Here is a 12985-nt window from a genome sequence, read left to right on the forward strand (position 1 = left end):
AGAGTCCTTGATACGCTACAGGACCTCTTGATTCTCTTTCTATATAAAGCCCATGTCTTCTTCCTTTTCCATGCATCTGCACTTCTTCAAATCTCACTTTGCTCCTCCTGAAAACCTTCTGTGATTCCCGAATTGAGCTTGTAGTAATCCTCGAATTTTTAATCTTCCTTTATCAGGGCGTGACTATTTACTATTAAGAAAAACCTTCCACGAACATGGCTCACGTCCCATTATTGACCCAAGGTGAAGATCAGCACTCGTTTACGTCATCAACGGGAGCCGCTGGTTCTGACAGGGGGCTAGAATCTCTTGCTGCTGGTATTCTCCCGTCGGGTCTTATCTATACGAACGACTGCAAAATTCTTCACCATTTTGATTCGGTGGAGAACTTTGAATCTTGTATTGATGATGGCGCCATTACCGTGGTCAGAGAAGATTGCAACTTAGGCGCAGATGTTGACGTTCGCCCTGTTGGGGACGGTGTGAAAATAAATCACCACATTGTCGGTTACTCGTTGTCATACACGTATCCTTTTGCCATAGGGTTCACTCTCCCTGTTCATCGAGTGATCGAGGACTTCTGTTGCCGGTATCGGATATGTATCGGGCAGATCGCTCCACAGGTTTGGAGACTTGTGTATTGTATTGAGAAGTTGGCTAATGTGGCCGGAGTCGCCTTCACCCTTGACCATTTGCTTCACATATATATACCTCGGGTGATCCGAGGGGGAATTGTTCATATGGTTCCCAGGGGGAGTCGAAGCCTGATCGACCCCGAAGACGATTACGACCGAGGGTGGCTTCATCGGTTTGTGATGATACGCACAGCTCAACTTCATCGTCCATCGTCTGCCGATTTTCCTGAGGTGTGGAACCCCTCACCAAATCCGGTTGAACCCGAGCTTGTTACGGCTATTTTTGAATGGGTGATTGCCCTTCTCCGAGCTTCTCGTAGCGTAGGCCGTTCTTGGAGAAGGATGGCACCCGAAGGGTGGAAAGGCAAAGACCATGGTAGTCTCTTAATTTGATCATTTCGACCCTCATTTCCCTGTATTATGTCTTAACCCAATGTATTTGATTTTCAGGACTTCAGACGAGGAGGGCTTCCAAGGGAAAAATTGGTAGCCGAGGATGTTACTCGGGAAAGAAGAGCATCTGCGCCACCGAGGGCACCTGGGCGCAGAGAGACGGGAAGCTTCCCAGTTAGGCATTCGGGGGTCGGATCTCGGGTCCGAACCCGTCATATCATGGAGACCCGTCGAGAAATGCCTTTTGGCGAAGCTCCGCCAACAATAGTGCTTGATGAAGAAGATCTACCGGGGCCAAATATCCCCGGTTCATCCGCCTCCGGTGCAAGTCATGGGGATATCTAATCGGTATCATGCGTCATCGCCGCATCCCGTGGAATAGGCTAAAGATCTCAACCTTCGACTTGCTAGGTCGGTTAAGGGTGTTGCTGTTTTACTTTCGTTTTCCAATTAGTAACAGTAGAGTAGGGCTTCTCCCGTTTTTCCTGTCATACTGATGTATCCGACATAGTCGAAATTTTGTGGAATGGAACAACTTTTAATGGGATTTTGTGAATTGGTTTTTATTGGACTTGATTGAGCATTCCATGTGCGTTGTTTGTACCTGAATTTTTGTATATGTCCTTGCAATATTCGATCAATAATCTGTTGTTCTATAATTCACAAAAATTCGAAATGTTTCGCTACCGGCTGCCATGTTCGAACATTTTATTCAAAATTCGACCGTAATTGGTTCGAGACCACATCTTTTGCGACCGATACAGAAGCTTTACTTGATCATAGTGATATTCGTGTGAGAGCCCGATCGAGGTCTCATCGGAAGGTCGACCTGCTTAAGTACGATCTGTTGATCGAGCAGTCGTCCCGGTTCCTTCTCGCGTACGCTCCCCGTGGTTGGATAAGATCAAGGTCACATCCATCACATCCGTCTGACATCGGCACGTGTCAAGACCCTGTTGGTTCTGAAGACGGTTATGGAAGGCAAACCGTCTCGGCCCCACTCTATAAAAGCAAGTTTTCCCTTTCATTTTTCACTTTCTGACTTTTACCAAAGAGAGTTTTACCTTCGTGCACGTTGATCCTCATATCTTCAAACCTTCATACCTTCATATCTTCATATCTTCATATCTCCTTAGTTTCCTACTCAATCTTCAAATCTTCATCCAAACCTTCTTATCTTCATACTTCTGAAATGACGAGCAAATCTTCAAAGGCTAAAACCGGTGAGACCTCCTCGGCTCCAAAATCGGAGCCGATCTTGGCCTGACTTCATTCCTCAAGATTGCTCGACTATCCGGGATTTCAAGGTCGAGAAACCCTCTCAACAAGGGGATCGAGGTGTCAAAATATCGACTTACTTGTGCACGATACCCCAGAGTAAACTCGAGCAAGTCAAGGTCGATTGCGGGTGGAAAGGTAAGGAGGTCGTTATTCCCGACCAGGATGAAGCCATAACGACCTACGTGGAAGGGTATTTAAGTGTTTATACCTATCCTTTCACATTTAGCACACTCGATCCCGTGGTAGTGGATTTCTGCAAACGGTATGAGATTACCCTTGGCCAAATTCATCCGTCATTTTGGAGGGTCGTTGTGCTCCTCCGTTATTTCACTTCAAACGTGAATGCTCCATTCACGGTGCACCATCTACTCCGGCTATATAGTCCCCGTGTCTTCAGAGGGGGCATGATTAAACTTTCAAAACGAGCCGAAAAGGCGCCCTTCTCCGGTCTGGACGAAGATAGAGACCGAGGCTGGCAGGGGAGATTTGTCCGAATCAGGACAACGGATCTGATTCCCGCTGACAAGTTGTCGTTTCCCGAGAGATGGAACCCGAACCGTAAGTAACTTTATTTTGGTGCGATACGACCATATACTTGTACTTACACTGAATCTTTTATTTGCTCGTGTGTATATAGCGCTTATCCGAACCCTCGGTGCGGTTCCTAACCTTGATGAGTGGATCGGGAAAATCTGTTCCCAACTTACTTATGCCGAACGTACCTGGAGACGTTTGTCCCGGTCCCGGTGGGAGGCCGGAACACACGGTAAGTCTTTCCCTCAAAGCGTTGTCCCGTTTTCCCTACGTGCTATGCCATGTTAGATAAGTAAGGACTGTTCTTCTTTTCGCTTCACAGGTCTATCAAAGGCCACCAGAATTCGGGGCCAGGAGGCTGCCGAGGCCTCGGCCGACGAGCAAGATATCGAAGCTCCTGATCAGGGAGACAAAGCTGAAAGGAGGAAAAGACGATCCTCCGAATCTTCTCGAGCTTCTTCCCAGGCCAGGAAAAGATCGAGGCTCACTATCAGAGAGACCTCTTCGGAAGATGTCTCGGCCCGTGCTCTGGACGCCGAGGTTATCGGTCAACTATTGGATCATTCTGATGATGACGACCAGGCGTTGGGCGGGCATCGTCTCGTTGACGAGCTCCTTGAGCAAGATCTGACCGGTTCTGCGGCGATTATTCCACCATTGGTGGAAAGCTCAAGTCAAATTCTGGCGGGTTCGAGGGATGTCCCGAGGCCGACGGTCGTAGGGAAGGTCGGGGCATCTATAGACCCTACGACAGAGCACACTTCTACTCGAAGTCTTGAATGGCTGCCAGCCGCAAGCGCTGGATCGAAGGCAGCTTCCTCGGTATCGGGCTCAAAGGTACTTAACATTCCGCCTTTGTATGGTATTGGTTCTGTCCTTCCGATACAAGCTGTGGCCTCGTCTGAAATAATAATTTGCATACAGGATTCTCCGCCCCCATTGGTGGATATTCCCGCCGATGTTGAAAAAGCCAAAGGCAAGATGACCGAGGAAGGGGCAGCCGGTCATGAGGGTTATGAAATACCCGCTCTGGGTATGTCGGGTTTCGAGCATTTGTCCATCCCCGTGGCCAACCGTTTCGGGGTTAATTCCGGTCCTAGGTTGGAGAAATTATTTCCTGCCCCTAGTACCGACCCGAATCGGAAGAGGCTAATCACTTTCAAGGTGCCGGCCGATATGAACATGTTATCGGGGCCGGTCGGGGTGGCCAGCTATCTGTACCCTTTGGTGTCCCAAGAGGACCGTAAGAAAATGGCCGAAGTCAGCGAATCGTGCCTTTTCAACGAGGCTCAGCAGGCATTGAACCGGGTAAGTCTTGTTCTTATGCTCTTTTCACTTAGCTTTAATTTCATGCCTCATTTTAACAACCGTTCCTCTTTCCCTTATAGGCCTCCGTGCTTCATCATGCAAGCTTCCACCGGCTCAGGCACGAAGTGGGCCGGCTCAAGGAGGAGCTCAAAAGCAAAAGTCAGGAGGTGGACGAGCTCATGAATCTGTATGAGCAGAAATTGCAATATATCTCGTCTCTCCCTGACCTTTCTATCCTTAAGTCGGATTTAGCAGCGGCTCGAAACGAAGCTGCCGAGGCTAAGCGGGAACGTGACCAGTTGGCAGAGAAGGTAAGGGCTTTCAAAGTTTACAATAAATCTTTAATAGCCGATGCTAATGCCTTTCCTTCTCAGGCCCGGGCATATGTTAGCCAGATTGATCAACTTCGGGCAGAGATTGATGGGATCAAGCCCGAGTTTAATGCCCTCCAAGAAACGACCATTGGTGCTGTGGCCGAACGTGATGTTCTCATAGAGCAGCTTCGGGCGTCGGTGGAACAAATAAACGGACTTAGCTCGTCGTTTGCTGCGGCCGAAGCTGAACGAGATAGACTGAGCCGGGTTATCACCGATCTGCAGGCTGAACATGTAAAGGCTCTTGACCAGATCTCGGGCTATGACGATATGTTAGACCAGTATAAGGCCGACGTGACTGCTGCCGAGAAGGCCAGTACGAAACGAGCCGAGTACGTGCGGTGCTTATCCCGAAGAGAAACCCTCGAAGAAGTCCAAGCCACTGGAGTGGACTTATCAGATCTGATCGAGGAGGCAAAAAAGCTCGAAGCAGAAGCAAAGGCTGTATTCGACCCCGAGGATTCGGATATCGACCTTGAGTCAGCCGGGGAAGAAACTGAGGGATCGGGTGAAGATTAGGCTCGTGGGCCTTATGTCCCTTTTTTTTGTTTTTTTTGTTTTTTTTTTATTTTTGTTTTAAGGCCGCTAGTTCGAGCCTTTGTAAATCCACTTATATGTTTGTATAAATGAAAAGAAAAATCTTCATTCGGCCTATTCATCGCCTTTTGCAAAGTATTCCTCGGTTCAATGTTTGTTCGATTTATGCCATCGTTTTAGCTTGCCTTATTGTTTCAGCCAGGATAAAATTCAAGTGGTAACGGCTCGTGATCGGGTTTTAGTCCGTGTTGACTTTAGTCATTGCTTTATTTATAAATTGCAAGACAGACCGGATCACGATATATATATATATTATATATATATATATATAATCTATCATATATTTATATATATAGCTTTTAGCATTGTATATGTTTTCTAGACCGTAGTCTTTAACCGTTTAGGCCATAGCCTTTTAGTCATTGTGTTGGATCATTTTGATCGAAGTTTTTTATTGTAAAACCGTTTATTGTTAATTAGACATGATTCAACCGATCGTTTGGTCCTTACATCTGATCCTATCGTTCAAGCCTTGGCTTTTACATAGTTATTACTTAGTTCCTACAATAGTCCCCTAGACTCGAGTCCGATAACTCGGGTACTACTAGGCCCGATACATGCGGCCTTTCTTTGATCGGTGTGGTGTAGCACGCACATTGGATCATTTTGGGACAAAACGGTCGAAAAAAGAGTAAGATTTTCCATTGTGTTGCTCCGGTGTCCCTCGGACTGTATCCCTGCGTGGTTAGATCGAGAAAGAAGAAAAACAAAATAAAAGTTATTCGACATTTATTCAATCGATCGTTTAGGTGGTCGTTCTAGTTGTGTTTCATGTCGATCTTCATTCGTTCAAGCCTTGGCTTTTACATAGTTATCACTTAGCTAATTTTCCTTCGTGAGGGTTCTTTGTATAAGTGTAGTCCCCTCAAGTACTCGAGTCCCCGATTTGAAAGTAGAGCCTCTCGGGTAATATCTATTCTTTGTTTTTGTGCGGCTATCCGGATATGTACGCCTTCCCTCCTTTCGTCCACGAGATTCTTTGATCGGTATTCATGGTTCGAGTCCTCGGTGGCATATCGAAATCTCAAGCTTGGCTCACCAACTTCATTAAAAACCTTGCAAGAAAACTCCCCGGTGCTTGATCAAAACGGTCAAAGGCCCAAAAAAGAGTGCGGCGACGTCTTTCATCGGTGCTAAGTCTATGACTTTTCTTTAGTTTTCCATAATTTTATTGCTAGACTCGGTTGCCCCTCGGCTCGGGTGATACGGGTGGATAAGATCGAGAGAGAATTCTTCGAAAAATAAAAGAAAAGTTATTCGTATCAAACGCGATCTCCGCGGGTACCCCGAATCGACAGATTATATGGCCATAAATGTAATCAATGACCTCTTTTTCCCAGACTTTCTCAAGTGCCTGTGCTTCGACCCATTTAGAGAAATAATCAGTCATAAGTAAAATAAATTGCGTCTTACGGGCGCAAGAACCCTACTATATCCATGCCCCATTATTCCATAGGGAAAGGACTCGGTATGGAGCTCCTTCCCAATTGGTGTAATTTCCCTTCGTGAGGGTTCTTTTCGTATGAAGTGTGACCTTCCTTCATCTCGTTCCAAGTCCCCAATCGAAAGTGCCCAATTGGTCCTCCGAATGTTATAATATCTTTGCATCCTTTGTTTTTCGTGTGGCTGGAATGACCTTCGGATATAGCGGTCATTGACCAAACAAAATCTAGTCTTTGGTCCGGAGGGCTCGAGATTCCTTGGCATCGGACGATAGCTTTCGTTTGAAGACATTGCCTCCATGGTTCGAGTCCTCGGTGGCATATCGAATCTCATTTGGCTCACCAACTTCGACGACCGGGATATCCACCTCGTTATTTTGATCCTCGTGTTCCAACGTCCATACAAGGGAAAACGGAGTCTCCCCGATATCTTGATCTATCATCTTGATTTTGAAGGTTCCGGCCCATAAAACCTCGAGAATCGCATTTGACCTCCTGATCTCGGCTCCCAAGCTTTTAGCTAGACCGGCATAGCCTCATTTTTCTTTAGTTAAATCGCCGATCTATAAAGTTTTATTATGTAGACTCGAAAATGATCCCTAACCCGGACCATTCGCGCTCGGGTGATACGGGGTGGATAAGATTTTCTTGATTTGTATTCTTCAAAAACTTGAGCGAATATAATGCTACCATATGAGCCTTTATAAAACGTAGTAAGTCATAATACTTAATAAAATTATCACACGTTCTCATGAGGTACCCCGAATCGAAAATTATATGACTCATAAATGAAATCAATGACCTGTTTTTGAAACCTCTTTCTCGAGTGCCGCTTTGAAAACATACCATTTAGAGAAATAATGCATAACTAATCATAAAATAAAGTTGACTCTTGAGATGGGGCCCATGGCAAAGGCCCTACTATATCCATGCCCCATTTCATGAATGGCCATGGGGAAAGGGACCGGATGGAGCTTGGGAAGAATAACGTCTTCCCGGGTTGGTGTATTGACGGGAACGTGTGCCTTTGGCATTCGTTACATATATATATAAACGAAGGTTTTGGCGTCTTCCTCCATCTCGTTCCCGCCAGTAACATCCCGCCGGGGAACATGAGATTTAATAAAATATGAAAGGACCAATGAGAGATCGGCTCCCGAATGGTTTTTACGTAGTTTCAGGTATCGCAAGTCCCCTCGTTAAAGCAACTCCCAAAATCGAACATGTAAAATAAGTCGGTTTCTCCCATGGTTTTCATGAAACATAACTTGCTTGTACATGGTTTTCCGTGGAATGACCTTGCTTATACATGGCCATCGACCAAACAAAATCTAACTTGCTTATACATGGTTCGGAGGGCTCTTGATTGTACATGGCATCGGATGGTAGCTTTCATGAACTTGTTTGAAGATAGTCTATGTATTTTGTTCCTATATCATAATCCCAAGTGAACCCATGGAATGAGATATATGGATTTTCATGGCGTGGCCGGTTCTCTATAATCATAAAGAAATATTAAGAACTCAATGATGGAATTATAACAATTCATACATAGTATAATCATGGACATGGACCTAGGGTTATCATGAGCATGGTATAGAAACCCTAGTTTTCGTAAAGAATCATAATTTATGATTCGACCGGGGATCCCAACAATGATATTCCCACACGTAGATATCTCGCCTCATTCCATTTTGAATCAAAGACTTTAACTTTGAAGAAGTTTCCAAAATCTTGAATTCTTGAACTTGAGACCGGTTTTCTTGAAAACCCTAACTTGTTTATTTTTAGATATCTCCGCATTCGATCATCCTTGATTTCGAAGGTTCCGTTCGTTTGGTTGACCACTAGAAATAATGAGAAAAATCGCATTTGGCCTCCGTATTTTGATCTCGGCTCCCAAGCTTTTGTCCGTTTGACTAAACACAAAGCTCGTGCAATCATAGCCTCTGATTTGAAATACGGCTTCGTTGTTACATCAAAATGTCAAATCGGCCCGATCTAATAGATTGTCTTATTACGTCATTCGAGGGAGGTTTGAGAACGATCCCTAACCCGGACCCTTTTACATTAGACGTCTAGGATCATGGTCAAAGTTAGGTTAAAGGGTCCACTTTTACATTAGACGCAAGATTCGTAGTAAAGTACTAGTCCCCGAGGCAAGAAGCATCTCCTTGTCGACCTCAGGGATCATGGCCGGTGCAAAATCGGCCACGAAATCCGCCAGTATTTGGGATTTGATTGCAGTTCGGGGTTTGTATTCAATATCATACCCGCTAATCTCCACAGCCCATTTTGCTAGTCGGCCTGAGAGTTCGGGTTTATGCATGACATTCCTTAGGGGGTACGACGTTACGACGCATATGGGATGACACTGAAAGTAAGGTTTTAATTTTCTAGATGCACTCAATAAAGCCAAAGCGAGTTTTTCCAAATGTGGGTACCTGGTTTCGGCGTCACCGAGGGTTCTACTTACATAGTAAATCGGGTATTGCGTACCTTTCTCCTCTCGAACCAGGACACCGCTCACCGCTATCTCGGACACCGCCAAGTATAGATACAACTGCTCGTTCGCTTTTGGCGTGTGGAGTAGAGGTGGGCTTGATAAGTACCTTTTGAGTTCTGCTAAGGCCATCTGACATTCGGGGGTCCATGCAAAGTCAGTCTTTTTCTTTAGCAACGAGAAAAACCGATGACTCTTGTCCGAGGATCTGGAGATGAATCGGCTTAGGGCAGCTATCCGTCCCGTCAATCTTTGTACCCCTTTGATGTCGTTGATCACGGTGATATCTTCAATTGCCTTTATCTTATCCGGGTTGATTTTGATTCCCCGATTTGATACCATGAATCCGAGAAACTTGCCCGATCCGACTCCGAAGGCACATTTTTCCGGGTTCAGCTTCATGTTGTACTTTCTTAATATGCTGAAAGTTTCCTGCAAAAATTTCAAGTGGTCCTCTGCTCGCAGGGACTTAACGACCATGTCATCTATATAAACTTCCATGGATTTCCCTATTTGGTGTTCAAACATGCGGTTGACTAAACGCTGATAGGTGGCACCGGCATTTTTTAAGCCGAAGGGCATTACATTATAACAATATGTGCCAGATCTAGTTATAAAGGAGGTTTTTTCTCGATCCTCCGGGTCCATTTGTATTTGGTTGTACCCGGAGTAGGCATCGAGAAAATTCAGCTTGTCGTGACCCGCAGTAGCATCGATCATGCGATCGATGCTGGGCAAAGGAAATGAATCCTTCGGGCAGGCTTTGTTTAAATCTTTATAATCTACGCACATTCTAAACTTATTCCCCTTTTTAGGCACTACTACAACGTTAGCTAACCAATCTGGGTATTTTACCTCTCGAATGGATCCTATATTAAGAAGCTTGGTTACCTCGTCCTTGACGAATGCATGTTTTACCTCGGGTTGTGGCCTCCGCTTTTGTTTGACCGGAGGAAAACTTGGATCCAGGCTCAACTTGTGTGTCGTCACGTCCGGTGGAATACCTGTCATGTCTAAATGGGACCAAGCAAAGCAATCTGAGTTATTTTTAAGAAACTCAATAAATTCTTTCCTGAGCTCGGGGGTTAACCCCGTGCCAGGTATACCTTCTTCTCTGGTAGATGGACGAACAATATGACTTGCTCGAGTTCTTCGACTGTGGACTTAGTGGCATCAGAATCATCGGGCACCACAAAGGTTCTCGGTACTCCAAATTTTAACTCTTCGTCTAGTGTGTCTCCGTTCCGATCTTTCGAAGATTCCGGGATCGGGATCTGTGATTGCTATTTGGCATTCTTCCCTTCGTTCCGATCTGGCGCCTTTATAGTCTTAACAGATTCTTCAACCGCGAACATTTCTTTTGCGGCCTGTTGTTCACCACGGACGGTTTTGATACCTTCTGGGGTCGGGAATTTCAATACCTGATGCATAGTCGAGGGAACCGCTCTCACGAGGTGAATCCACGGTCTGCCCAGCAATGCATTGTATCCCATGTCTCCCTCTATCACATAAAATTTTGTCTGCTGCGTAGTTCCTGCCATATTGATCGGTAAAGTGATCTCACCCTTCGTCGTTTCGCATGCCATGTTGAATCCGTTGAGGACCCGTATTGCCGGCACGATCTGATCTAGTAGTCCCAGCTGTTCGATGACTCTCCATCGGATGATATTAGCCGAGCTACCTGGATCAATTAGCACACGTTTAATTCTAAATTTATTGACAAGGATAGATATTACCAGTGTGTCGTTATGCGGCTGGGCGATGCCTTCCATGTCCTCGTCATTGAACGTGATGGGACCATCGGGGTCATCATTCCGGATACGCTTTTCCCTCGTTATGGAAATTTTGGTGCGTTTTACAACCGGCCCAATGGGAACGTCAGTTCCTCCCATGATCATGTGTATCACTTGCTGAGGCTCTTCCGGCCTATCCTGCTTGTTGGAGTCCAGGTTCTTGAAATGAGTTTTTGCTCGTTCACTTAGGAATTCTCGAAGATGTCCCAAATTGAACAGACGAGCGACTTCCTCTCTCAGCTGATGACAATCCTCGGTCCGATGGCCGTGAGTATGATGATACTTACAAATAAGACTTTTATCCCGCTTCTCTGGATCAGATTGGATTGGCCTTGGATGTCTTGTTTCTTTGTTTCGGATAACGACCGCCGCTATGGTTGCTACATCGACGCAAAAGTTGTACTCGGATAACCTTGGAGTTTCTCTATTTCCCGGGGCTCTATCGACAGCATTTCTGTTTATCAATCCACGGCTACTTTGGCCTCGATCATTCCTTCGATCATTCCTCCTATCATTCTTGCCTGATTCGCTGTTGCGCCCGTTTCCCCTTCGATCGAGTGGGTAAGGCTGGTACCTGTCATATGACGATCTGGAATCCCGATCTACCACTCTCCTCAATCGATCACTCCCTTTACCAGAATGCCATGATACCGAAGCAGCCCTCAGAATCTTATCATCTTCGACCCTGATCTTCGACTGATACCTGTTGTGTACATCAACCCAGGCGATCGCCGGGTATTCTATCAGATTTTGCTTTAGCTCCATAGATGTGATCGAGCTCCTTGAATTGAGCCCTTGGGTGAAAGCCTGAACGGCCCAATCGTCAGTGACTGGGGGTAAGTCCATGCGCTCCATTTGAAATCGAGCCACAAACTCGCGGAGGGTCTCGTCATCTCGTTGCTTGACGTTGAACAAGTCCGATTTTCGTGTTTCGACCTTGATGGCCCCGGCATGGGCCTTGACGAAAGCATCAGCGAGCATGGCAAATGAATCAATTGAATGCTCGGGCAAGTTATGATACCAAATCATCGCCCCCTTTGACAGGGTTTCCCCAAATTTCTTAAGTAGCACTGATTCCCTTTCGTCATCGGCGAGATCATTGCCCTTAATAGCACATGTATATGCAGTCACATGTTCATTTGGGTCCGTCGTCCCATTATACTTCGGGATATCGGGCATGCGAAATCTCTTAGGGATTTTCATCGGTGCCGCACTCGGCGAAAATGGCATTTGAACAAATTTTTTCGAATCCGGTCCCTTCAACACTGGTGGAGCCCCCGAAATCTGATCGACCCTCGAGTTGTAGTTCTCCACCTTCTTGTCGTTCGCCTCTATCTTCTTTTCGCCGGACTCGACTCGTTTAGTCAATTCTTCGAGCATTCTTATCAATTGGCCGCTTTACCCGGGGTGGTTCTCGTTACCCCGTGGGACGTATCTTTCCTCCGTATCCTGGGTCTGCTCTGATGGGCCAATATCCGGTACCTGACCTCGGTTTTGCAATTGCGCTATGATCTCTTGCTGGGCCTGTAATTGAGCCATAGCCATGTCTAACTAGTTTTGGAGCTGTTGCAGCATGACTCCGTTATTCTCACCGGCCGGTACGTTGCCCACCGATGATCCGACTTGAACAGGATTAACGGGGGGCGCGTTGTTGTTTGGTACGTCCCCGTCGTCATGCTCGTGATGGCTTGGTTCCACTTGGAAGTTGACAGAATGGGAATCCGACATTTCTGGTATACCTGAAATCAAACCTTAAAGAACAAGTGTAAAATATCGAGCGTAACCAGAATGTTGTATTGAACCGCCACTATTATCTAAGGCCCCACGGTGGGCGCCAAACTGTTTAACCTTAAAACGGAGAACAATTAAATTTATGCGTGATGCCAAAGATATGTGGCTAAATTCAATTATGGATTAAATTGCAAGATAAGGCAATAAGTGAATAAAGAAGCAGATCTGACCAACTATTAAGTATGTCTGGCCTCGGGTACAGAAATCGAGGTCGATACCCTCTGTTGAGTACTTACAAGGTGAATAATAAAGATGAACTTAAGAACAAGTGGGAATGGTTTCAAAGGATTCTTATTTTTTCTTGATATGAACTCTTCCTGTCTTTTTGTTGCCA

The 12985-nt window shown here is 45.8% G+C and overlaps 1 protein-coding gene across 1 annotated transcript; it reads right to left on the reverse strand.

Moving 5' to 3' along the window:
• Nucleotides 1–10694: 10694 nt before the first annotated feature.
• Nucleotides 10695–12240, reverse strand: LOC132047471 (uncharacterized). Its single transcript, XM_059438513.1, has 2 exons — nt 10804–12240; nt 10695–10748 (listed from the first exon to the last, which is right to left on the reverse strand). Exons 1-2 carry the CDS (start codon nt 12238–12240, stop codon nt 10695–10697), a joined length of 1491 nt encoding a protein of 496 aa, XP_059294496.1.
• Between the last annotated feature and the right edge of the window lie 745 nt (nt 12241–12985).

This window comes from Lycium ferocissimum, chromosome 2 (assembly GCF_029784015.1).
Source record: "Lycium ferocissimum isolate CSIRO_LF1 chromosome 2, AGI_CSIRO_Lferr_CH_V1, whole genome shotgun sequence".
Lineage (NCBI taxonomy): Eukaryota > Viridiplantae > Streptophyta > Magnoliopsida > Solanales > Solanaceae > Lycium > Lycium ferocissimum.